This window comes from Oryctolagus cuniculus, chromosome 14, assembly GCF_964237555.1.
Source record: "Oryctolagus cuniculus chromosome 14, mOryCun1.1, whole genome shotgun sequence".
NCBI classification, from domain to species: Eukaryota; Metazoa; Chordata; class Mammalia; order Lagomorpha; family Leporidae; genus Oryctolagus; species Oryctolagus cuniculus.
The window spans coordinates 2,253,913-2,281,466 of record NC_091445.1 but is presented as its reverse complement, the minus strand read 5'-3'; the positions used below and the strand labels follow the sequence as shown (position 1 = coordinate 2,281,466).

Below are 27,554 nucleotides of genomic sequence, written 5' to 3'. Positions count from 1 at the left end.
TATTAGATCTGTCTTTTACTTTGTAGATATTTTCCTCTGTTAATTTTCTCGTTTCTCTTGCCTGCCTGCTTGTTCTCTCATGGCATTCCTATTACGTATATATTCAATTTCTTGGATTTATTTTTTAGGTCTGCTCATCTGTCAGATGGGTCTCTTTTATCTTCTACTCTGGTTTATGGGAGAAATGCTTTCTTCTTTTAAACATTCACTTATTTGAAAGGCAGAGTGACAGAGACAGAAGGAGCTTGCATCTGCTTGTTCACGCCCCAGATGACTACAATGGCCAGGACTGGCCAGGCTGAAGCCAGGAGCCCGGAACTCCATCCAGGTCTTCCACATGGGTAGTAGGGGCCCATGTCCTTGGACCATCATCTACTTGTTCCCAGGCGTATCAGTAGGGAGCTGGATTGGAAGTGAAGAACCTGGGACTCAAACCAGCACTCCGGTATGGGATGCTGGCTCACAAACCATGGCTTAACCTGCTGTGCCACAATTCTGGCCCCTGGGAAATATTTTTGAGCTGACATTGCAATTCAATTTAGATTTTTGTCACTATCCATCTTCTCACCTTGTATTTTTTTTCAAGGGTGGAGGCCTTACGTAGGCCTTCCACTTTTTTTTTTTTTTTTAAGATTTGTTTATGTATTTGAAAGAGTTACACAGAAAGAAGAGAGGCAGAGAGAGAGAGAGAGAGAGGTCTTCCATCCGATGGTTCACTCCCTAATTGGCCGCAATGGCTGGAACTGTGCCAATCTGAGGCCAGGAGCCAGGAGCTTCTTCCTGGTCTCCCACGCGGGTGCAGGAGCCCAAGGACTTGGGGCGTCTTCTGCTGCTTTCCCAGGCCATAGCAAAGAGCTGGATCAGAAGAGGAGCAGCTGGGTCTCAAACCGGCGCCCATATAGGATGCCGGCGTTTCAGGCCAGGGCGTTAACCTGCTGTGCTACAGCGCAGGCCCCCCTCCCATTGTATTTTAAAATTTGTGGCATTTTTTTCTGGAAACTTTCTTTCCAAGTCTGAAGTTACCCTTTTTGCAAAAATACCTAGTCCCCCAAATCTCATTAAGAACATTAACTAGGGGGGCAGTGCTGTGGCAGAGAGGGTAAAGCCACCGCCTGCGGTGCTGGCATCCCATATGGGCACCGGTGTAGGTCCCAGCTGCTCCACTTCTGATCCAGCTCCCTGCTATGGCCTAGGAAGGCAGTAGAGGATGCCCTAAGTCCTTGGGCCCCTACACCTGCATGGGAGACCTGGAGAAAGTTCCTGGCTCCTGGCTTCAGATTGGTGAAACTCCGGCCGTTGCGGCCAACTGGGGAGTGAACCAGCAGATGGAAGACCTCTCTCTCTTTCTCTCTGCCTTTTCTTCTCTCTCTGTGTAACTATGACTTTCAAATAAATATAAAAATATTTTTAAAAAAAGAATATGAATTAAGAGGCCAGTGTTGTGGCACTCTGGGTCATGCTGCTGCGTGCAATACCGGCATCCTCCATGAGTGTCAGCTCAGGTCCTAACTGTGAACATCTGATCCAACCCTGTGCTGAGGAACCTGGGGAAGCATTGGAAGATGGTCCAGTGCTTGGGCCCCTGCCACCCACATGGGAGACCCACATGGAGTTCCAAGTTCCTGGGTTCGGCCTGGCCCTGGCCATTGTGGCTATTTGAGGAGTGAACCAGTAGATGGTGGATCTCTCTTTCTCTTTGTCTTTCCTGCTCTTTCTGTAACTCTGCCTTTCAAATCAATAAATAAGATCTTTTTTAGTGAAAAGTAATATGAATTAGACATATTTTCCATGTTTTCTCCCTTTTTTTCTTGAGAAAGAGAGATGCTTTCTACTGGGTCACTCCATGAATGGGCCAGGCTGAGGACAGGAGGTGGAAAATCAATCCAGGGTCTCCCATGTGGGTGGTAGGAACTCAGCGACTTGAGCCATCACTGCTGCCCGCTATGGTGTGCGTTAACAGGAAGCTTGGATCAGGACCCAAGTTGGATATCAAACCCAAGCACTCCCATATGGGATGTGGGTGTCTCAACTGCCAGGCCAAATGCCTGTCCGTGGATTTTCATCCTCTGTATCTAGCTGTTTTTGAAGAATCTCTCCTTTCTCCTTCAGGGATGCCTCTTCTTTGGACTATGAAATGTGTTTGTGTGTACACTTGCCTCTTACTTGGTTATCCTGAAAGAATATGAGAGGGACCTGTTTTGGTCCAGAATTTCTATTTCAGATGGGTCTGTTGGAGACTCTAACTTTTTAGGATTAGTTTATTTGTGGGAAGAAGAGAATGGTATCTAGGTTAATGGAGACTACGTGTCTGTATAGAGTAGAGCAGGGGGAACAGGTGGCTTCAAGATAAGGGTCTTGAGAACACTGTTCCCTCTGTCTCTTTTTAAGTGGTACACATGTTTTCATTAAGTGTCAGCTTTGGAAAGAACCTGTAGTCTGCTGTTTGGTATGCTGATATCGGAATATTTCCCTGAAGATGTTAGGAAGAATAATACAGGGGAGCCAAGAGTCTTCAGTGTAAGTAGTAGGCAGTATTAGGTCTACTTATGTATGATAAAGTACTGAGTTATTCCTGGAGGAGGGTTCCTACAGTCACTTACTCCACAGATTGTACTTAGTCAGTAGAGGTTGTTTTCTAAAATGCTGTCTCATGTGACTCACAGGATGCAGAGATTCCTTAGAATTTCTGTCATGTGGCTGGTAGATGATCTGAGGCAGAAACCGTCATGGACCGGGCCCGGCATTGTGGTTTAGCTAGGTAAGCTGCCGCTGCAACACTGGCATCCCACATGAGTACCCGTGCATTCCTGGCTGCTGCATTTCCCATCCAGCTCCCTGCTGCTGCGCCTGGGCAAGCAGCAGCAGAAGGCCTAAGTCTTGGGCCCTGCACTCAAGTGGCAAATTCCGATGGAGGTCCAGGCTCCTAGCTGCCGCCTGACTTAGCCCTGGCCATTGTGGGCGTTTGGGGATGAACCAGCTGATGGAAGTGCTCTCTCTCTGCCACCCCCCTTTCCAGTTTCTAACTCTGTCTTTCAAATAAGAATAAATAGATCTTTTTAAAAAATGTCAAGTATTGACTCAGTAGCAAAATGGAGGTGAGAGAAGAAAGAGACATTGAAGACAGACGATTAGAAATAAGTCATTTTGGGGCCGCTGCTGTGGTGTAGCAGGTAAAATTGCCCCCTGCTGTGCCGGCATCCCATACGGGCGCCAGTTCAAGTCCTGGCTGCTCCACTTCCCATCCAGCTCTCTGCTATGGCCTGGGAAAACAGTGGTAGATGGCCTAAGTCTTTGGGCCCCTGCACCCACGTGGGAGATCCGGAAGAAGCTCCTGGCTCCTGGCTTCGGATCGACTCAGCTCTGGCTGTTGCAGTCATCTGGGGAGTGAACCAGCAGATGGAAGACTTCTCTGTCTCTCTGTCTGTCTGTCTCTCTCTCTCCGTCTCTCTCTGCTTCTGACTCTGCTTCTCTCTCTCTGTAACTCTGCCTTTCAAATAAATAAATAAATAAATAAATAAGTCTTTATAAAAAATAAGTCACTTTAAAGACAGATGGAAAAGAGGAAATGGGGTGACAGTGTGGCCGTGTGGTCGGCCCCATCCTGTGATGCCAGTGTCTTGCATGCGTCCAGCTGGTACCCTGCTGTTCTGGAGTCCTGCCGCTTCCTGCCCATGCTTCTAGAAGTGCAGCAGCAGATGACCCTAGTGTTTGAGGCCCTGCCATCCACTCGGGAGACCCACATGGAGATCCAGCTTCCTGGCTTCGGCCTGGCGCAGCTCCAGCTTTGTGGCCCTCTGGAATCAACAGATGGAAGATTCCTCTCTTCCTCTGTGACTCTGCCTTTCAAATAAATTTTTTTAAAGTATATTTCTTTAAGAAACAGGAAAGTACTGAATTCTCTTAACTGTAACTGGGAACTTCTTGTATTTCCTTTCCGTTCTTCCAGCTTTTTTTTTTTTTTTTTTTTTTTTTTTTGAGACAGGCAGAGTTAGACAGTGAGAGAGAGACAGAGAGAAAGCTCTTCCTTCCGTTGGTTCACCCCCCAAATGGCCGCCATGGCTGGCGCACTGCACCGATCTGAAGCCGGGAGCCAGGTGCTTCTCCTGGTCTCCCCTGCGGGTGCAGGGCCCAAGCACTTGGGCCATCCTCCACTGCACTCCCGGGCCACAGCAGAGAGCTGGACTGGAAGAGGAGCAACCGGGACAGAACCCGGCACCCCAACCGGAACTAGAACCCAGGGTGCCGGCGCCGCAGGTGGAGGATTAGCCTAGTGAGCTGTGGCGCTGATCCAGCTTTGTTTTTCCTCCTCATTTTTGAGGCTGTGTTATTAGGTACATTTAAGATTATGTCATTTTGGTAAAATGACTTTTATAGTTAAAATGTATCCCTTTTATCTCATACTTTTTGTTGAGAAGTTTACTTTTCTTGACACTCACTGTGACTTAACCTGTTGTATCACAATACCAGCCCTCATAGTTTTCTCTTAATAGGAGATAGAATACCATCAAGAATATTAGAGATTAGAATATTTTCAACAACTGTGACCTAATTGACATTTATAGAACACTGTATTCAACAGTAACAGCATATACTTTATTTTTATGTCTGACATAAGACTGTGATTTTGACCATAAGAATCAGTCTTTTGGAGCCGGCATTATGGTGCAGTGGGTAAAGAGAGAGAGATCTTCCATCTGCTTTCCCAAATGGCCGTAATCGCCAGGGCTGGGCCAGGCCAAAGCTAGGAGTTTCATACCGGTCTCCCATGTATGTGCAGGGGCTGAGGACTTGGGCCACCCTTCCCTTCTTTCCCAGGAGCAGTAGCAGGGAGCTGAATGGAAGTTGAGCAGCCGTGACTTGAACCAGTGACCAAAGGAGTTGCTGTTGCTGTAGACCATGGCTTAACTCATTGCGCCCCACCCCCCCAGACACACAGGCACGCATGCACACACATGCATACATAACTTTAATTAGATGCTTTTAATTACATGTAGGCAGTTAGTGAATATTCTTTGGAGGACTTTGCATTTTCATTGCTCTTTTGGGTAGAAACTTTGTAAGAGCTTAGTGGAGGACACTATTAGAGGCTGGAAGTTTAGAGCTACAAATGACTTGGTGCCACCTTCTCATCTTCTGCGCAGTTAGTTATGTGAGTATGACTCCTCCCTTTTGCCTAAAAGCCTGTCTTATTTATTTATTTATTTATTTATTTATTTATTTATTTGACAGGCAGAGTGGACAGTGAGAGAGAGACAGAGAGACAGAGAGAAAGGTCTGCATTTGCCGTTGGTTCACCCTCCAGTGGCCACCGCGGCCTGCGCGCTGCGGCCGGCGTACTGCGCTGATCCGATGGCAGGAGCCAGGTACTTATCCTGGTCTCCCATGGGGTGCAGGGCCCAAGTACTTGGGCCATCCTCCACTGCACTCCCTGGCCACAGCAGAGAGCTGGCCTGGAAGAGGGGCAACCGGGACAGAATCCGGCGCCCCGACCAGGACTAAAACCCGGTGTGCTGGCGCTGCCAGGCGGAGAATTAGCCTAGTGAGCCACGGCGCCGGCCAAAGCCTGTCTTCATGTCCGACTTTTTGTCTGAAGAGCCACCTTCATGACACAGAGTTGTAGGTTTTTCAGATACCAGGAATGTTAACCAAATAAGAACAGAAGGAAACATTTCCCTGTGCGATGTGCTATCAACTTTACTTTCGCTACAATGCCCACACCTGTCTCTCTTCACTTCTTGTGTTCTCCTTTCTGGGGAAAGAAGCCCGGGGGACCCAGAGTCGGATTTCAGCTAACATAGCAGGGAAGAGAGGTAGGAGAAACACATACGTCATCTGAGAAGTTGAGGAGAGCAGTGGTAGGGACTGATGGGTTTCAAACTGAGTTTCCTGGTGCCCTGAAGTGCCAGTCCTTTCTGGCTTCTGTTTCCCGTGGTCTTCACTTTTAGGATTGTGTCCCCTCACATGCACTTCTCCGTGTGTGTGCTGCTTGTTAGTGACCTCACCGCTTGGCAAGTGTGCATTGTCCAGTAGAGCTCTGTTCTCTCCTCCCAGGATCTCAGTTCTCACTGCTTTCTGAATGTCCTTGATTCTTTATTTCTCTGAAACCCCTGCTTCTCCCTGAGGTTTTCTCACTGTAGTAAATGGCAATAGCGATCATAATTCTGAAAGACACCCCGAAATCAAAATTTCTAATGTCTAAAATTCTGAAAATCACAATGCTGAATGTTGAAATCCTCTGAGTTAAAATTCTGATATTCTCAATTCCTGTGGAAGGGGGCAGTGTATAAGAGGGGTCGGAAACTGAATTCTGGGGAAGGAATTGGTCGTGTGGTGCAGCAGGGATGAAAAGTTGAGTTTAAAACTGTGTCGTTTGGGGCTGGTGTGGCATCGCGGGCTGAGCCGCTGCCTGAGGCACCAGCGTCCTGCATGGGTGCTGACTCCTTTCTTGACTATTCTGCTTCGGATCCAGCCTGAGAAAGGCAGTGAAAGATGGCCCAGGTGTTCAGGCGCCTGCCACACACTTCGGAGACCCGGGTGAAGACCCTGGCTCCTGCTTTGGCTTAGCCCAGCCCTGGCTGTTGTGACCATCTGGAGAGTGAACCAGAAGATGGAAGATAACTCCCCCCCCCCCCCCGTACCTCTGACTTTCTAAATAAATAAATACCTTTTAAAAAATGTATCATTTGTGTGCATTAGCATTCCTTCCAGCTGATGAAATTCCAGTAGCTTTTAATGAATTAGAGCTGCCTTTCCCTGAGGAAGCCAGTGAAGTTACTGATGGTTGAAAGTAACTGTGTACAGTAGGACAAGACGCACACCGGTATCGTTTCTGCCAAGTCTGTGGTCTGTCTGTGTACCTGAGGAATGGATTTCCCTGTACCCAGAATAACAGAAGCATTTCCTACAAGAGGAAGATGTGGGGCTGGTGTTGTGGTGTAGTGGGTGAGGCTGCTGCCTGTGATGTTGATATCCTGTGTGGGCGCTGGTTCAAGTTCCAGCTGCTCCACTTTGGATCCAGCTTCCTGCTAATGGCCTGGGAAAAGTAGCAGAATATGGCCCCAGTGTTTGGGCCCCTGTCACCCGTATGGGAGACCCAGATGTAGCTCCTGACTTCCGTCTGGCCCAGTCACAGCTATTGCAGCCATCTGGGAAGTGAACCAGTGGATCAAAGATCCATCGCTCTCTCTCTTTTTCTGCCTCTACCTGTCTCTCCCTCTCTCTGACTCTTTGAAGTAAATAAATAAAATCTTTCAAAAAAGAAATTGGGGGAAAACTTTGTAGTATTGCTCATTTTAGTGTATACTGAATGATAGAAGAGTTTCAGAGGGGGCAGCTCTGTGAAGAAAATGAATGAACATGTTCTCTGAAGTGAGCCATGCCCTGAAAGAAAACAAGCAGTGAGGAATCTCAGTGTGGAACTTCAAAATAGAGTGAGTGGGCTGTAGGAGCCATCCAGCTATTATGAATTACCATGCAGTTACCCGTAATGTAGTCCTACTGTACACTTAATCATATGTTGAAGTTTTTTGTAAAGTGTTTTCCTTCCCACAATTCTGAATTGTTGGCATTATTTTTTATAGTTTACTGTGCTATGTATTTCTTCTTCACATCATTTCTAATATAGGAAGTATAAATTCTGGAAAGACTTTTAGAGGGTTGTAATTTGTTTTATGCATTTTTTACGTATTTACAAATTTATTATGATGTTGACTTTGTAAAGCATTGTGCATGTATGTAGAGAAATTGAAACTTCTTCACCAAATAAAAAGGTGTCCTTTTTTACATCTGCATTTGTGAAAGATGGAACTTCTTGGGTGACTGTGTGTGTAATGGTGACCTATCTGTTTTTGTTCTGTGTCACGTCTTCGATGGTCTTCATGGTGTTTCGTTTGACTGCAGCTGCAGAGCTGGGTGCGTGCAGTTCCAATGCCAGCCACAGTGACGTGTGTTTATGTGTTGGCTTTTTAAGAGATTTCCTTATGAATAGTGTTTGTCCATAATTGTTACACCCATGTGACTGTTAGTGTACTTGTTTATGCTCTCAAAAATGAGCGTGGGGGCCAGTGCTGTGGTGTAGCAAGTTAAGCCTCTGCCTGTGAGTGAAAGACCTCTGTCTCTGTCTTTCCCTCTCTGTCTGTAACTTTGTCTCTCAAGTAAATAAATATTTTTTAAAAAAATTTAAATTTATTTGGAAAGCAGAGATACAAAGAAAGAAGGGGATAGAGAGACAGAAGATCTTCCATCCATTGGTTCACTCCCCAGATGGCCACAAGGGCCGGAGCTGGGCCAATCTAAAGCCAGGAGCCAGGAGCTTCATCTCCCACGTGAGTGCAGGGGCCCCAGCACTTGGGCCATCCTCAGCTCCTTTCCCAGGCCATAGCAGGGAGCTGGATTGGAGGAGGAGCTGCCAGGACTCCAAATGGCACCCATATGGGATGCTGGCACTGTAGGTAGAGGCTTTACCCACTATGCCACAATGCTGGCCCCAGTCTGAACTGTGAAAAGACATACAGATACCAGTATGTTCTGAGAATAAGAGAAGAGGAAATGAGAACACAGATGTGTGTGTGTGTGTGTGGGGGGGCTAAAATAAATAGAAATAACAGAGCAGATGGGGAATTCCAAATGAAAAAATTCTAAAGTGAACTAGGGTTGGATAATACTGCAGAGTGGGTACTAGGAGATGGCTGTAGCGTAGTGGAGGGTACTGTAGGTGGATGGGTGGAACCTTTGAAAGTAGCAAGAACTGTTGTGGAGCCTCAGATGACCGAAGGCTCAGAAGGTGTGTGATGGGAGGAAACGCATAGAGGAGCCAGAGACGGCTCTGCCAGTGAGATTGGCTTGCTTCAGTAATAGCGCTTGTCTTGGGCATTAGGTCAAAGAACTTAAGGATGTTAGTACGGATTGTGAGGATATTTGAATATTAGGTGAAGCAGTTTGGGCTCTAGGCATTCGATACTTTTGAAATCTTTGAGGAGGGTGGTGTTGTGATGCGCACTGTGGACCCAAGAGGAGACTGCTGGGAAGTCCTCCGTGAGGTGGCAGTGAGAAAGGATTAACAGTGATGTGCTAAAAGTAACAACATGGCTGTCTTGGGTAGCTGCGAGCAGAGACCAGTATAATTGTATGGTTTCTGGTGTCTGGGAGAATTTGTGGAAGTAGGAAATTCTAGCATGGATGTCATTTTATTTTGATAAATCAGTTTGGTTTAGAAATACAAGTGTGGAATGAGAGAGACATGTGATACCTAGTTAGAGATGTTGAGTTGGAGCTCAGAATTTGGAGTAGAGTTTTGTGGAATTGCTCTTCATATAACAGAGGTAAAAGTTAGTCTCGAGTGAGTGAAATCGTAGCAGTAACACAGATCAGGGCATGGCATAGTGTGTAAAGATGTACACAGAACTTCACTGGGCAGGGGAAAAGGGTTTAAATGGAGGAGAGCTTAAAAAGTACTGGTAGGAGAAACAGGAAAACCTGTAGAAAGCAAGCCAAGGGTGAGTTAGTTTGTTCAAAGGACTCCCCCACCCCCATTGCAAATGCAGTACATCCTTAATATAGGAACTTGGAACACAAAGAGAAGCACAAATATTTAAGTAAGTGTTTACAGTCCAGTTAGCCAGAGAGAACTTTGTTAAATGTGTTTTTTAAAGATTTATTTTATTTGTTTGAAAGAATTAGAGAGAGAGGGAAGGACAGAAAAAGAGAGCCTTCATTTGTTAGTTTATTCCCCCAGTGGCTGCAACAGCTGGGGCTGGGCCAGTGAAGCCAGGAGCCTGGGGTTCCTTCCCAGCATGGCTGGGCCCGAGACCTCGGACCAGCCTCTCCTGCCGTCCTAGGCACAGTAAGCCAGGAGCTGGATTGGAAGCTGAGCCGCCAGGACTCACCGTGTTGTAGGTAGCTGCTTAGCCCACTCCCCCAGAGTGCCAGCTGCAACAAATATTTTAATTGTCTTTAGATTACTGTGTGTTTCTTCTTTAATGTGTCTGTGTTAATACACAGGAGTGTTTTTTCTTTGCTGTCGAGAGTTTGGGTAAGTAAAGTGACATGAAAAGAGTTTAGCTGATACTTAAACAGCTTATTTGTTGACTTGGATCTTAAATATTTAGTGTAAGTAGAATGTCCCAGAGTTTCTGTTTTGTTTTCAGTTTACTAACTTGAAAGAATTTTCTTCCTTAACCCTGTACTTTTGCTCTTCAGATGATCGCGAAAGGGAGGAACGCATCGGAACTGTTCCCGGCTGTTGTCAAGAATGTGGCCAGCAAGAATATTGAGGTTCGTTTCTTCCTTGATTTTCATGATTGCTTTTGTTACAAGAATCCTAATTTTCAGTTACTTTGATATGCAGCATGATATGTTTAAGTATTCCCCATTTTTATATCACTTAAAGATCTGTGATTTTAAATATAGGTGAACTGGATAAATAGTATACATAATTGTAGCTTTTGGATCATTGGTGAAGAGTAAGAAGAATGAGATTGATTCACCTGATGAATTGATGAAACTTACTGAAGGTCCGCCTACTCCTAGAATCTGGTTTCGTTTAAAAAAATTTTTTGAAGATGTTTTTGTTTATTTAAAAGGCACAGTGATAGAGAGAGGTAATCTTCCATCTATTTGTTCACTCTATAAATGGCTACAACAACCAGGTCTAGGCTAGTCCAAAGCCGGGAGCCAAAAACTCGCTCTTGGTCTCCCACACGGGTGGTAGGCTCTAACTTCTGCCGTCTTCCCAGGCACCGTAACAGGAAGCTGGTTCAGAATTGGAGCAGCTGGGCTCAAACCTGTGCTCCGATGATGGCGTTATAAGCAGCAAATAAACCTGATGTGCCACATGCCTGCCTCAGTTTACTTTAAAATTTTCTCTAGGGACTTACTTTTAAGATATATGGCTAGTTAGCCAGTGCCGCGGCTCACTAGGCTAATCCTCCACCTAGCGGCACCGGCACACTGGGTTCTAGTCCCAGTCGGGGCGCTGGATTCTGTCCTGGTTGCCCCTCTTCCAGGTCAGCTCTCTGCTGTGGCCCGGGAGTGCAGTGGAGGATGGCCCAAGTGCTTGGGCCCTGCACCCCATGGGAGACCAGGAGAAGTACCCGGCTCCTGCCATCAGATCAGCGTGGTGCGCCGGCCGCAGCGCGCCGGCCGCGGCGGCCATTGGAGGGTGAACCAACGGCAAAAGGAAGACCTTTCTCTCTGTCTCTCTCTCTCTCACTGTCCACTCTGCCTGTCAAAAAATAAAAATAACAATAATAAAAAAAGATATATGGCTAGTTAAACATATAGAGTCAGAGATATCTAAACTTGGATGATTTGGGACTGTTGGAATTTCTAGGACTAAGTCCCAGAGCATCTCCCAGGATTCTCAGAATACTCATGACATGTGCTGGGCCCTCAACATATGTAAGGATTTACTGAGTAAGTGTATCTCAATAAAATACTATTTTCTTTTAAAAAAATATTTATTTATTTATTTGGAAGACAGCAACAGAGAGAGAAAAAGAGGGAGAAACTGACAGAAATCCTTCATCCTCTGGATTCACTCTTTATTAAAACTAGAAATGAAAGTAGTGTGACATTGGTGCAGTGAATTTAATATTGCAGTGTTTCCTCAAGAGAGTAAGATGGTCCTATACTCAGCACCTTATTTATCTTTCCATCCACTGTGTCAGCATTGATTAATATTCTGTTATTTGTGAAACATGTAGATTTGTGCATTTTGTGTGTCGGGATGTACAGCCTCTGCATGAAATGGTATATAATACAAACGCATGTCGCATATGTATCATATATTCTTAGGATATTTATTTATTTATTTATTTGAGAGTTGAAGTTACAGACAGAGAGAGGGAGAGACAGAGAGAAAGGTCTTCCGTCTGCCAGTTCACTCCCCAAATGGCTGCGATCGGCCAGAGCTGAGCTGATCTGAAGCCAGGAGCCAGGAGCTTCTTCTGGGTCTCCCATGTGGGTGCAGGATCCCAAGCACTTGGGTCATCTTCTGTTGCTTTCCCAGGCCGTAGCAGAGAGCTAGATTGCAAGAGGAGCCTCCGGAACCTGAACTGGCACTCATATGGGATGCCGGTGCCGCAGGCGGCAGCTTTACCCACTATACCAGCCCCATATATGTTATGTATTAATCACAGTATTAATCTATATTGTTGAATTTAATATCTTATTATATATTGTTTTCTAGGGATTGTTCAAAGTACTTTATAGGAATTAACTAATTTAATCCTCATTCTACGAGGTGTAAATGCTGTTAAAATTGTATATGGAAAAATACCCATTCTGCACATTTGTTTTTGTTTCCTTTAAGTTTATGCATATATGTACCTATAGCTATGTGAATTTTTTTCCTCTGTATGTTCATTATTATTGATTGGCAGAGAGAAGGATTTAAATTTTTTTTTTTATTTGAGAAGCAGAGAGAGAGACAAAGCCCCCTGTGCTGGTTTACCCCCCAAATGTCTGTGACTGGGCTGAGACCAAAGCTAGAAATTGGTAATAAATCAGTGGATGGAAGATCTCTCTAGCAATGTGCCTTTTAAATGAATGAATGAATAAATAATAAACATTTAAAAGTAGTATCTATCTTAGATTGTAGATCCCTGTGGGTGTGGAATGATATCTTGTTTTCGAATTTCATTTCCTTGATGATTTAGTTCATTTTCGATTGCTGTAACAGACCGTGTAAGACTGGGAATGTATAAAGCTAAGAGATTGATTGAGGTCCCAGTTTTGGAGGTTCAGGAGCTGAAATCTGCTTGACCTTGGTAAGGTCCCTTGGCTGTGTCTCCTCTTGATGCATGGATGGCATCATGGTGAGAGCTGTGCGCCCAGGGAGCGATCTGTGGGGAGACAAGGGTCTGGACCCTGGGGCGGGGTCAGTCTTGCTGTTTTGTAACAGTCCCTCTTGTGGGAACTAACTGCCATCCCACAACGGAGAACTGCTTAATCCCTTCCCAGGGTGATGACCTCAGTGAGGCATCACCTTGCACTAGGCTCTATGTCTTAAAGGTCTTCACTTCTCAGTGCCACCCACCTGGGGACCAGACCTGCAGTTTGTGAACCGTTGGAGGACAAACCACGTCGAAACCCTGTCTGGTGATAAGTTTTACTTGGGAGTAGTGTCTGTTCAGATCCTTTCCTCGTTTTATAATTGCGTCGTGTTTTTATTTATTCATACAATTATTTATATATTCTTAATACTAGGTCTTTATGTCATGTATGATTTGTAAATATTTTCTACTATTTTGTGAGCTGTCATTTTTGTTTTTTTGAAACTTTTTTAAAAAAAATTTTTGTTTATTTATTTGAGAGGGAGAGAGAGAGAGAGAGAGAGAGAGAGAGAGAGAGAGAAAGGTCTTCCATCTGCTGGTTCACTCCTGGGTCTCCATGTGGTGGTGGGGGCCCAAGCACCTCTGCTTTCCCAGCCCATAGCAGAGAGCTGGATCAGAAGAGGTGCAGCATAGACATGACCGGCCCCATGTGGTTTGCCGGCGTTGCAGGCAGAGGCTTAGCCCACTATGCCACAATGCCGGCCCCTGTCATCTTACTTGCTTAATGGTATCCTTTGAAGCTCAGAGTTTTAAATTTTGATGAATTTCAGTCTGTCTATTTTTCCTTTGATTGATAATGCTTCAGGTGTTATATTTAAGAAACTAATGCTTAATCCAGGGTCATGAAGATTTATGTCTTTTTTGCCTAAGAGTTTTATAGTTTTTGCTTATATATTTATATTCAGGACTATGATCCATCTCGAAGTAAAATTTTAATATGATATCTCCTTGCTACTAATGATCTACTCCATCAGGGTAGCTTTGACATTTCTAATAAATTGGATTGTGGAAGGTGGACTCTTGTGTTTGCTGTCATTTACTTAGGAGACCATGAGATTCATCTATGCTGTTTTCTTTATTCATACTTTATTCTCCTTTTTGCTGTAATATGTATATTACACAATTTTTTAATCCACCAATTGACTTTTGTTTTGAATAACATTACTATGTGTGGGCATATATTTCAGTTTTTCTTGGGAATCTTAGAATAGAATGCCTTCATAGTCTGGGAAGTTTGTTTACTATTTTAAAACTAGGTAGCTGTTACCTGTGAATGGCAGGGTTCTTGTTTTCTTCCAAGAAAGAATTCAGGTGTGAGACAGAGAGTAAGTGGAAAGCAAATAGCAGAATTTATTAGGGAAGGAACATCCATAAGAACGGATGGGCACCTCTCCAGACAGAACCTGAGAGAGAGTGCCCAGTCGCTCAGACAGGGTGAGAGTGAGGTTACATGGTTGAGTGGAGAGCGTACACCTGGGCAGGCCATGAGGGCCGCTCAGCAGATAGGCAGAGGACTGAGAGGGCAGTCCGTCTGAGGCCTGGGGTTTTTAAGGGGATGGGCCTTGCCTTCCCCTCTTCTCCTCCTGGAACAAAGGACTTTTTGGATGCAAATACGAAAACTTCCTCTCTGAGTTTTCCTCCTGAAGTTATCAGACAGGGGAAGCCTGGCTGGCATCGCCCCGCCTTAGAGGAAGGGTGGTTATGGGTGGAAGGGGCAGGGCGTTTGAGTGCAGATACTGGGCTGCCCCTGGAAGGTTATTTTGGGATGACTTTGAGATGCATATGCTGGTCCTAGATGTCAACTCTTTAGGCCTTTGTCACACACACACATAAGCTCATATCTAACTTCCTACCTAACATATATGATGGCTGATGGCTTTTGTAATATCTCTTGGTTGCTTCTATCTGTTCTTTGTTTTAATAAGAATATCTGTTTATAAGAATATTCTTTGAGAACCTGGGGGTGACTAATAGCAGAGTGTACTCTCCCTCTCTCTTTTAGAGTTATTTTATTTGTTCCAAAGGTAGAGTTATGGAGAGAGGAACAGACAGATAGAGATCTTCCATCTGCTGGTTTGCTGCCCAAATGGCCACAACAGCCAGGGTGAAGCCAGGCTGAAGCCAGGAGTTCCATCCAGATATCCCATACATGCACAAGACCCCAGATATTTGAGCCATTTTCCTTTGCTTTCCCAGGTTCATTAGCAGGGCTGGATCAGCAGTGGGGCAGCGGGGATGCAAACCTGTGCCCATATGGGATGCGTATGGCATATGCATGTGCAGGCAGTGGCTTCATCCACTACCCCATGGCATCAGCCCTGCTTCTGTCCATTCTGTCACTTGAATTGCTTTCTATACATTGATTTTTCTCATGATTATGATTCATATTTTTCTGACCTTTATTATCATAAATTTTGATTGGATCCTGAACATTTGAATTTTATGTTATTGGTTATAGGGTTTTATTGTGTTTTTAAAAATTATGTTAGATTTTGTTGTGGTACACAGTTAAATTATGTGGAACCATTTCATTCTTTCAAAGCATGCTTTTAAATGTTTAAAAGGTAAGTTCATTAATAATACTTCATTTGAACTCTTTATACTTCACCACCAAGGTCATGATCTTCTTGGGATTTTATGTGGTAACACATTTGTTGGGAGGCATTTTCTCCATGACTGGGGAGAACATGTACTCGTGCTAGCTGGGATTCTGTGGTCTTTGGAATTCGTTTTGCCTGCTCCTTTCCAGTGACTCTTCCTTTGACTTCAGGTAGTCGTCTTTTTACAAAGATTTATTTATGTGTTTAAAAGAGAGAGTCAGTTAGTCCTCCATCTGCTGTTCACTCCCCAGTTGGCCACCACGGCCGGAGCTGCGCCAATCCAAAGCCAGGAGTCAGGAGCTTCTTCTGGGTCTCTCACACGGGTACAGGGGCCCAAAGACTTGTGCCATCTTCCACTGCTTTCCCAGGCCATAGCAGAGAGCTGGATTGGAAATGGAGCAGCCCGGACTCGAACCAGTGGTCATATGGGATGCTGGCATGGTGGGCGGCAGCTTTACCTGCTACGCCACAACGCCGGCCTCCAGGTAGTCTTCTTAAAGGATTTATTTATTTGAAAGGCAGAGTTACAGAGAGAGTGAGATATACATACACGCATTCTCTCTCTCTCGCACATGCACATGCACACACACATACACACACAGATCTTCTATCTGCTGGTTCACTCCCCAAGTGGTTGTAATGGCCAAGGATGGGACAGATAGATGTCAGGAGCCTGGAATTCCATCTGGGTCTCCCATGTAGGTGGCAGAGGTCCAAGTACCTGGGCCATGTTCCCCTGCTTTCTCAGGCCCATTAGCAGGGGCACGATTGGAAGTGGAGTACCCCAGACTCAGCCAACACTGTTACGGAATGCTGGCATCACAGGTAGTGGCCCAACCCGCTGCCCCACAGTGCTTGCCCCAGATAGTTTCTTCTGTTCTTCTGCAGATTAGAACAGAGCCTAGGACTTGCTGGTGCGCTTTGCAGGTTAGTACAGAGCCTAGGACTTGCTGGTGCACTTTGCAGGCTAGTACGGAGCCTAGGACTTGCTGGTGTGCTTTGCAGGCTAGTAGGGAGCCTAGGACTTGCTGGTGCACTTTGCAGGCTAGTAGGGAGCCTAGGACTTGCTGGTGCACTTTGCAGGCTAGTAGGGAGCCTAGGACTTGGTGGTGCACTTTGCAGGCTAGTAGGGAGCCTAGGACTTGCTGGTGCACTTCGCAGGCTAGTAGGGAGCCTAGGACTTGCTGGTGCACTTTGCAGGCTAGTACGGAGCCTAGGACTTGCTGGTGCGCTTCGCAGGCTAGTAGGGAGCCTAGGACTTGCTGGTGCACTTTGCAGGTTAGTACGCAGCCTAGGACTTGCTGGTGCACTTTGCAGGTTAGTACGGAGCCTAGGACTTGCTGGTGCGCTTCGCAGGCTAGTAGGGAGCCTAGGACTTGCTGGTGCACTTTGCAGGCTAGTAGGGAGCCTAGGACTTGCTGGTGCACTTTGCAGGCTAGTAGGGAGCCTAGGACTTGCTGGTGCACTTTGCAGGCTAGTAGGGAGCCTAGGACTTGCTGGTGCACTTTGCAGGCTAGTAGGGAGCCTAGGACTTGCTGGTGCGCTTTGCAGGCTAGTAGGGAGCCTAGGACTTGCTGGTGCACTTTGCAGGCTAGTACGGAGCCTAGGACTTGCTGGTGTGCTTTGCAGGCTAGTAGGGAGCCTAGGACTTGGTGGTGCGCTTTGCAGGCTAGTAGGGAGCCTAGGACTTGCTGGTGCACTTTGCAGGCTAGTACGGAGCCTAGGACTTGGTGGTGCACTTTGCAGGCTAGTAGGGAGCCTAGGACTTGCTGGTGCGCTTCGCAGGCTAGTAGGGAGCCTAGGACTTGCTGGTGCACTTCGCAGGCTAGTAGGGAGCCTAGGACTTGCTGGTGCGCTTCGCAGGCTAGTAGGGAGCCTAGGACTTGCTGGTGCACTTTGCAGGGTAGTAGGGAGCCTAGGACTTGCTGGTGCGCTTCGCAGGCTAGTAGGGAGCCTAGGACTTGCTGGTGCGCTTTGCAGAGTGCTTTTGAGCTGTCTCACTTGTGTGTCTTTAGTCTTTCATATCCAGCAGCCCCTCTGATCTCTGTCTCCTTAGCTCTGTGAGACTTTGGAGAGCTCCTTGGTTTGCTCCTTAGTGTTGGCCGCCTGCCAACGATTCCAGGTAGTGATCTTGTGCAGTAGTAGGGCTCACAGTCCTGGGCAACTTCTTGTCCAACATACGAAAAACATTTTCCCCTGGTTTTCAATTTGGCAAAAGTAGGAGAGTAAGGAAGATCTCAGGTATTACTCTTTTTAACTTATAGCTTTATGTTTTAAAAGCCTTAAAACAGATAAAATGTTGATCACTTGAAAATGTTAGTCTCAGTTTTTTGTGCTTTCCTTGTATGTTTTGATTTATAATTCATGACGTGTTTGAAGTTCTCTTCCCTTTTCAGCCTTTACGTCGGAGTTCTGTGGCAGTGTCGTACAGAGCTTTATATCCAGAGATACTAGTGACAGACTGTCGTTAGCAGTTTTACTGTCAGTGCTTAAGCATTTTTATTTTTAAAACAAGTCGTTTATCTAATGAAAAGATTACTTAGGGCCATGACAAGCGGAGTAAATAAAATAGTTATGACCCGAGAATGACAGTTGAAGTTTTTGTTTAAGTAGAATAATAAATCAGCGAGCTCACACTTCAGTTTATACAATATATCACTGAGATTACAAAGACAAGGCTAATGTTTAATACAGTGTGGTGGATGGGGTGTTGCTGTGTCTCGAATAAACCTTTTGCTGATACAAAGTAGATTCTTAGTTTAATCTTCTATTTACCTATTGAAGGTTCAAAGTAGAAAATGTGAAGTATGTAATATACTCAGGCAACTTCTGGGATACATATGAAAGCATTTACATAGTCATCTTAACTTTGCTGTTAAAATAATTTAGGTCATGGGAATCTGAGGAAATATACTTTAAACCTGTATTTGAAAATATTTTAAAGTATACTTCTTTTTTGTTACTTAGTAAGTACATTGTAAAGTTCAGGTAGGTACATTTTGCCACCAAGTGAATAATCATCAGAAACTCAATTTCACTGACTTATGGTAAACCAAAGTAAACATTTGTACTCTTGTTGCCAATATAGGAAGCACATTAATTTAGCATTAAACTTAAATCACTTGATAAATCATACTTTGTGTCTAGGATACAAATTAGTGAGAAATTGATATAGTGTTTACGGTTTTCACTCATGATTAATTTAGTAGGTGTTATTAGACACTATGTGCTTCTTTCCATGTAAAATTCTGAACTGAAGATCTGAAACATACAATGTTTGGTGTTTTAGAGACATATAATCAGGACTTCCACTTTGATGCATGCTAATTTTATGACTTGTACTGTAAGAAAGTCTCCAATATCTGAAAAAAACCAAGACTCCATTTAGAAAAATTTTGGTCAATAGGTGAAGTTTGTCTCTTGGTAAATACTAATGAAGGCTAACATTAAAAAAAGTGCTTTTCCTGGGTTGTTATTGCCTGAGTTAGATAAACTTGTTTTATCTTCACAAACAATGCTTTGGAAGCTGGTCCTGTAATTAGCTATATCTTACATATGGGGACAAGGTGGCAGAAGGGTAAATGACCTGATCAAAACCACACGGTAAGTTCATAGCAGTCGACGTCTGAAGTCTAACCAGCCTGGCTCCAGAACCCCTCCTAGACCATTCGCTGTTCAGCGCTGTCCGTCCTGTTGAGTGATTCCTTCTTCTTTCTACCTTAGTCATCGTAACTTCTTACCAATATCCAGTATTAGCTGTCTTTTGGAGGTATGTGATACTGACATAAATTTTTTATGTTTTAGAGATGAGTAGACATGACCACATCTGTAGAAATTGGTGGTCAATTGACTAGTGTCTTCTGGACTTCTACTTTTCTTATTGTAAGCAGAATATTCTCTTGCTAATTGTTGTTCATTCAGAGCTTTTTATACTGTTCAAATAACTTCCAGGACTTTGCTATTCATTTATTTTTTCCCTTTAGAATCAGATTCCGGTGTGCTAGATAATAATGATCTATAACAAAAATGGCAACATAAACATAATTATTGATCTGTTTCTGTAGAACTTCTTTTGTTCTTCATACATCTTGTTATTTTTTGAAACACACAATCTTTTAATGTGAGGAAAAATGACATAAGTGCCTTAAAAATTATGTTTGGAGAACTGATTGATGTTTCATTGTTATCAAGTGCAAAACTTCATTTTTACAAGTACACACTGCCTCAGACACTCAGGTGAGCTGTACGTCATCTGCCATTAGGTGTCAAATGATAGCAAAAGTGACCTAGTAAGCAATCAGTGGTTATAGTACAAAATAATCAAAGGTTTAGTCAATAACTCATGAAGTTTGATGTACTCGTATTGATAAACTAATTAAACAGATCTGCCTGTGTTCTGTCAGCCTGCTGGGGCTCTGCTATGATTAGCTTTACAGCAAAGAGTGTTGTAACATGGAATGAGAGTAACTGATGGGAGGATGGTGTAGTCACGGAGTGTTAACTACTCCCATTTCTGGTCACAGAATGGTTTCGGGAAAGTAGGCTTTCTCTGCACACCTGCAGCCGGTCAGTGCATAGGCCTCTTGTGGTCAATATTGATTGATTCTTATAACAGAACTAGAACAAATTCAGTGTTTTGCAACCTTCTGTGATTTAATATTGTTATGCTTTTTGTCGTAACAGTGATAGAAATCTTTCTCCAATAGTGAGTAATTATAGCTATGCCTGCTAGCTCAGCTGTGGTTCTGTATGTTTCAGTGTTGCCAATATAAACTCCTGGATATGATCTGGAGTTCATGATTCAGTTACTTGGTAAATAAAGGTATTGCTGAGAAACAAATCATAAAGGGATTGAGCCAAAACAGAATGTAACCCAAGATTCTTTTGAAACTCTCCTGGTAATTATAGAGTGAGATCTGAATATAATTAGTAAAGAGAAAACATATTTGAAATGATTATTTAAAACAACAGCAATGAATGAGGTAAAGAGCTTGGTGCAGTCTTCCCATTACCTATACTTTCCTCATAATATGTTGATGTCTGTAGAGACATAGTATTCAGTGAGTCATAACTGCTGGTGGGAAGTTAGTTTCTGTATATAGCAGCCCGGTGGGAAATGTCTTAATTTTTTCCAGTCCGCCTGTGGGCTGTGATGTGATTCAGCTAATAAGTGCTGTGCTCTTAGCCACGTGCCAAGCAGTGTGATAACGATGAATGAAGAAGGGTTCCCCTGCTAGGTAACCTCACTTTAGTCCCACGGCAGACCTGAGAGATTTTCTGCTTAATTTGTGTTTTGTGTTGATTTAATATCTTTAAACTATTAATCAGCCAACAAGTTGACTTTCTAGCTTCATTGTAGTGTTAGGAGCTATAAAATATAGCTGGGGAGAAAGTCATCTCTCCTCAATTTGATAGATGCTTCTAAAACTGGTCTAAGAATGTTTGGAATTTGTTTCCACTCAAGTCTAACACGTTGCACACAGTTTGACCCATTTGACTTTCACTTTACAAACTAGTATCATCCAGTTCTGTAATTCCTGCCTAAGACCACTTGGTTGCAAGTGATAATTTAAAAGAGCAGTGTTTTCACAGATATATTTACTTTGGGATTAAGCAGATTGTAAATTTTGAGAAGGACTGATTTGACTAAAAGAATGCATAAAATCTGTGAGTGTAGATGCCAAGTGCTTTGATTTTCTGTAGAAGCAAATCTCATGTTGAATTTTTAGTAACAGTATCTCAGTGATGTGCTTCTCAAGTAAGATGATAATCCAATTTGGTTTATGAGTTAGTTTCTAAGAATTATAAAGCTGTTTGTTGGACCTAGTGCGTTGACTGGACCATAAGACTTAGTAAGGGTTAAGTGATTTAAAATATTCTTTTATAAACTGATATAGTATCAAATATTTTTTTCCCGCCTATAGAGATAGTTTATATTTAAGAAATTTTATTCTTTAAATGGTTTAATTTACACTAGATTTTCAGATGCTGGGGGCAGGGGGCTGGGGGCAGGGGGCTGGGGGCGAAGGCCATCTCTTTGTCGGGGACACTTTGATGGAGAAGTGTGAGGACTGCTCTCACACAGCAGATACGTCATACTAGGGAGCTTGTCCTCTGTCTTGGGCTGATTCCTGGTTCTGCCACGTGCTTGCTCTGAGACCAAAGGTGAGATACAAACTTCTGTGTTTTCCTTTCCTACTATTTTTTTTAAGATGGTGTTAAACTGTTGTATTTACAAAAATGGCACAAATTGAAGTCATCAGTCCACGTGCATGTGTACTTCTTTCACACCTTCAACAACACAAGATGTATTAGCGTTATGGAACGGAATAAGAATACTAACTGCGATGGAACCTGCTGAGCATTGGATGAGTTATGTAGGTTAACCAGCATGGGCAAATATTGCCCAAGGGAGAGTCTTTTAAAGCTGACGCAGGGTTAAGGCCATTCCAGGTCAAGCCCAGAGACGCAGACCTTTTGGAATCCCATCTAGTTGTCTTTGAATTACACGAACTCTTTTCCAGCTTGTCTGAAACTTCTTTTTTACAAAATCCAAAAAGAAAATACAGAAGAAACCAGTTCAGTAAAGATTATGTTAAATAAGAGTAACATACCAAGCTATTATTAAAATGAAGTAACTAAAGTTAGAACCATTAAGACCATCTAGAGGCAGGTGCTGTGGTGTAGCAAATAAAGCCGCCTGCCGTGCCAGCATCCCATATGAGTGCTGGTTTAAGTCCCAGCTGCTCCAATTCTGATCCTACTCTCTGCTATGGCCTGGGAAAGCAGAAGATGGCCCAAGTCCTTGAGCCCCTGCACCTGCGTGGGAGAGACAGAAAAAGCTCCTGGTCCTGGCTTTGGATCAGTGTAGCTCCTGCCGTTGTGGCCATCTGGGGAGTAAACCAGCGGATGGAAGACTCTCTCTCTCTCTCTCTCCCTCTCCCTCCCTCCCTCTCCCCCTCTCTCCCCCTCTCCCCCTCTCCCTTTCCCTCTCCTTTCCCCTCTCCCTTTTCCTCTCTCCCTCTGTTTCTGCCTCTCCTCCTCTCTGTAACTCTGACTTTCAAATAAATAAATAAATCTAAAAAAAAAAAAGTCAAACGTGTTGTGTATTGGGACCAGTCCTACATAATGACATAGGTAGGACGTACAGTTATTTTCAAGTAGATTATGCTGCCTTGTCGTGTCCTTTTTTCTTAGTACACTGTTAGCCAAAAACTCTGCACATGTATATTCCCTTATAGTGGCAGTACGCACCCTGCTACCTGCAAAGCCGGCAGTCTCAAATGACTTAGTGAATAAAAAGAAATAAAAAGTGAATGAGTATTATATTAAGGAAAAATAATGGGAATTAGAAAATTCATGCAATTCTGCTCTTTTAATCAGCCAGCCGACTTGCTAGCAACAGGAGGTGGTTTCCTTGAAGATCCTGTGGCGGGAGCACGTGGCCACCAGTGACCTCTGCTTTATCAGGGGCTGCAGTAGGAAGTCACTTGTTCTTCTTTTTTGCTTTTAGCCATGTTGTAGTCCCCAGAGTGGCATTATTTTTGCCCTTTCTGTCATTTCCTTAAGAAACCTGGCTTTTGTCCCAGATGACACTTGCCTGTCAGTTGGCTTCTTCATCTTTCTCTGCACTTTCCATCTTCCGTGTCCTCCTGCTTCTTTGTGGATTCCCTGTGGGGACTTCCGTGAACCCAGTGCTCCCTCTAACCATGCTTGTCCTGCTTTTCTGTTCCCCGCCCTCCACTTTCTTAGGCAGAATTTCCTTTCGTAGTCTATGTTCCTTAACTAATTTTAATACTGACTAAATGGTAAGCATAGTCTTAGATATAAAAGGCCAAAGAACTTTTCCATGTGAAAGATCAGTGAGACAACAAAGCTTAAATCTAATGCACAATTCTGGATTAGGGAAAAATATAGACATATTATTGGGAAATTTTAAATATACAATATCATGTATTTGATAACTGTGATACTTGAAAATTGAAGGTATATAGGCCTGCCATTAATAACTTTGGACCTTTCAGTAGGTCATGTTGAAGGATGATGGAGACCGCTCTGAGTGCCTGAAATAGTAAGACAGTAAATTTGTTACATTCAATAGCTGGGAAGAGTTACGCTTCTTATGCAGTTTCCTTGGGCAAAGAGATGGCCAACCTTGCGGTGGAGTTTTGGGAAAGGTGGACTTGGAGGAACTCATGGACGTTCAGGGTCCTGACTGGGTGAATATCTGCAGATGTGTGGCCACTTGGATGAGTCTGTTGTTGATTGATGGGCACCCAGATACGTGTTTCTTGGAGTGAGTTTGTTCTTGACTGGCTACCTTTTACAGGCTTCGGCTGTCTCAGGCTGGTTGACTTGGAAAAGCCTGTTAATTCAGCTGAATTTTGTTGATCTATTGAATTGAACAGCTTTAAAGTAGTTCTGGTAACTGTGTATTGCCAAGGCTACAGATATAGTCTTTGGTAGAATATGATAATTTAAAAATATTGTCTACTCAAAATTGTTTATAATGAAGAAATTTAAAATATTGTTAAAGTCAGAGAAAGTACTATTGTTTTGTGCTGGAGGATTCTTGGAAAGATGAGGTTTACCCCTAAAGTAAAAATATCTTTATTTTTTTTAAATTTATTTGAAAGTCAGAGTTACACAGAGAGAGGAGAGGCAGAGAGCGAGAGAGAGAGAGAGAGAGAGGTCTGCCATCCGCTGGTTCACTCCTCAATTGGCCGCAACAGCTGGAGCTGCGCCAATCCGAAGCCAGGAGCTTCTTCCTGGTCTCCCTCGTGGGTGCAGGGCCCCAAGGACCGGGCCATCCTCTGCTGCTTTCCCAGGCCACAGCTTTGGAAGTGGAGCAGCCGGGTTTCTAACTGGCGGCTGCATGGGACTCTGACGCCTCAAGCCAGGGCGTTAACCCGCTGTGCCACAGCACCGGCTCCATCTTTACTGTTTTATCCGCAGAAAATTAATATTCTTTGGGAAAAATCAGGTAGTATAGAACGATGCAGAGAGTGAAAGTCACTAATTACTGTTGGTCAGACATGGTCTCTGTTAGCATTTACCAGGTAGATTCTCTCCTTTTATGCTTGCTCGCTTTGAATCCGGGTGCCTCCACCTGATGAGTGTTCACCGTGGTCGTTACTGAACCTCTCTGAGCCTCCATTTTCTCATCTGCAGAATGGGAATCACACTGTTTATTGAGTCGTGACAGTGAAATGAATTAATGTGAATAAAATTTAGAATGTTCCAGGTGTGTGGTTAGTGCTATATGGTTACCTCCTCTGATTCAGTTTTACTTCCCGTGGTTTCAATTACCTGTGATCAATTGAAAAGAGAAAATTCTAGAAACAGTTCATACGTTTCAAAGTGCATGTCATTCTGAGGAGCATGGTGAAATCCTCTCCCTTCATCTAGGCTGTGAGTTACCCCGTGTCCAGTGTGTCCACTTCAGACATGCTGCCTGCCCGTTAGTCACTTTGGTAGCCATCTTGATTATCTGATCTGCTGTCCCAGCATGGCTGCTGGTCTTTAACTCTTACTTTGCTTAATAATGACCCCAAAGTCAGGAATGCTGATGCTGGTAATTCAGATAAGCTAAAGAGAAACTGTCAAGTACTTTTTTTAAAAGTGAAAGGTGAGAGTCCAGTAAGATATTTGGAGGGAGAGAGACCATAGCCATGTAACTTTTATTGTAATATAGTGAAAATTTTTCTATATATTAGCTATTGTTATTTTTTTTAAAGATTTATTTATTTGGAGAGGTAGAGTTAGAGAGAGAGAGGGAGAGACAGAGAGAAAGGTCTTCCATCCACTGGTTCACTTCTCGAATGGCTACGACGGCCGAAGCTCAGATGATCCGAAGCCAGGAGCCAGTAGCTTCCTCCGGGTCTCCCATGTGGGTGCAGGGGTCCAAGCACTTGGGCCATCTTCCACTGCTTTCCTAGACCATTGCAGAGAGCTGGATGGGAAGTGGAGCCGCCGAGACTTGAACCAGTACCCATATGGGATGCTGGCACTGCTGGCTGTGGCGTAACCTACTATACCATAACGCCAGCCCCTATTGTTACTCTCTGAACTGTGCCTGATTTATAAGTTAAATTTTATCATATGTTTGAATTTATAGGAAAAAACATTGTGTGTGTGTGTGTGAACGTATATGAATCAGTATCATGTCCATAGTGAGGCATCCTCTGCTGCTATTGGAACATCTGCCTTACAGATACAGGAGGTGGGGACTGCCGTGTGTACCTGTTTGCCATTTTTACAATATCGTATCTATTTTAAGATACTTGTTTTCAATTTTAGAGTTTCTGTAGGTAGGATTTATCTTAACATATGGTGTTGACTTACACTGGGCAGGGCTTCTTCATTCTTTGTTACTTTGTGGTACATAAAACAATGGCATAGCTTGAAACATGTTGCCTGCCATGGCCTGCAGCCTGTTCGCCTCTGCCCTGGAGCCTGCTCACCTGTGTCCTGGTAACTGCGGGCGTGGGCTGTGCAGATGCTGCGCACAGGACCCACTCTGCTCTTAGTGCATAAATTCACAGAGAAACATGAATGGATAACAACAGAAAATGGTATTGGAGCAGTGGGAATCAGCAATTTTGCACAGGAAGCCTTAGGAGATGCTTTTTGTAGTCTGCCTGAAGTTGGGACAAAATTGAACAAACAAGGAAGATGGTCTGATATGAGGCACATCATTTTTTTCTGAGCCACAGTGAGTTTGGTGCTTTGGAAAGTGTGAAAACTGCTAGTGAACTCTATTCTCCTCCACCAGGAGAAGTAACTGAAATTAATGAAACCCTTGCAGAAAACCCAGGACTCGGCAACAAATCTAGTTATGAAGATGGGTGGCTGATCAAGAGGACACTGAGTAACCCTTCAGAACCAGACGTACTAATGAGTGAAGAAGCCTATGAGAAACACATAAAAGCTATTGAGGAGTGAAAGTGGAACCCTTGCATGAGCTAATATGGAGTAACTCAGTCCACACAGTTTTATCTTAAATTAGTGCTGGACAGGACTTAACATAGCAACTACTTTCAATACTACTTTCAACTCTGCTACTGGAAGAAAATATGCCCTAACTTTGTAGTGATTGCAGATGAACATAATACGTATCTTTTCACAGTACCTTGTGATTTTTATACTCGGCTCTAGGCACTAATTCAGAATCATGAAGTTATCTGTGCTAAAAACTAGGTATACAAATAATGTAATGCAAGGATAACATTGTTATCTTAAGCCTTACATAATATTGTAACTTGCTTATACCCATCCCTGGATTGGGGTCAAAATATGTGATGATCTTTCCATTGGAAGTAACTGGAAATGCACAAGTTTTAGTTGTACAGTGCCAGAGAAAGAACAATACTATCTTAATTTTGCGATATACTGCGTGTGCTGGTGCTGTTTTATACAGTGAAGCAGCAGCTCTATAGCAAATAAGAAACATAATAAAATTTTCAACTTCCTCATTAAAAAAAAAAGAAAAACTGATTTTGTATGTTAGACTGAATAAAATACAGTGTGCGCATCTGTTGATTCAAATACAAATGAGATCATAGGATTCACACTATAAACCAGTAAAAATTGTTAAGGGGATATATTTTGGGTATCATATACATGTTTATTGAACTCGTTATAGTGGCTGCATGGTTTAATGTTATGTAGGTATAATTTATTTTACTCTGTTAATATTTTATTATTTAATATTTGCTTTTGTGGAAAATTTGGTAAGTGGAATTAGCGTGACGTGGTGTAACTCAGGAGTGTAACCTAATGGAAATTGAGACAGAAAGTGTAAGTTATATTTGGGGACTGCTTTTGTAAATAGGAAAGAAGTTTGGTGATAGATTATAAGCTGTATTGAGATTTTCCTTTTATGATTCTGTGGAGTCATTCAACACTGAAGACTAATTAGGAATAAATTATTTCGTTTGTTTCACCTCTGTGTCCATGTAATATAAATGAATGAATTATTAACTTTAAATGGTTATGTTTAGCATCTCTATTAATAATGATGAAGATGTAGAAAGTATACTCACTAGGTTTGTTCTTAGAACTTGTAAAATTAAGGTCTAAGGTTTTCTTAACAAAATAACATGGTGCATTGAATTTGGTA

The 27,554-nt window shown here is 43.4% G+C and overlaps 1 protein-coding gene across 8 annotated transcripts in view; it reads left to right on the top strand.

Moving 5' to 3' along the window:
• AP3B1 (adaptor related protein complex 3 subunit beta 1) overlaps positions 1-27,554 on the top strand; it is a 269,538-nt gene that overhangs the window by 42,913 nt on the left and 199,071 nt on the right. For all 8 annotated transcript variants that reach the window (XR_011381834.1, XM_051837573.2, XM_070056312.1 and 5 more), the window contains one exon: positions 10,198-10,272. Coding sequence is in view for 7 of the 8 variants with exons in the window: in XM_051837573.2 (XP_051693533.2) it covers positions 10,198-10,272 (75 nt within the window). In the remaining variant the exon portion in view is untranslated. The remainder of the gene's footprint in view (positions 1-10,197; positions 10,273-27,554) is intronic.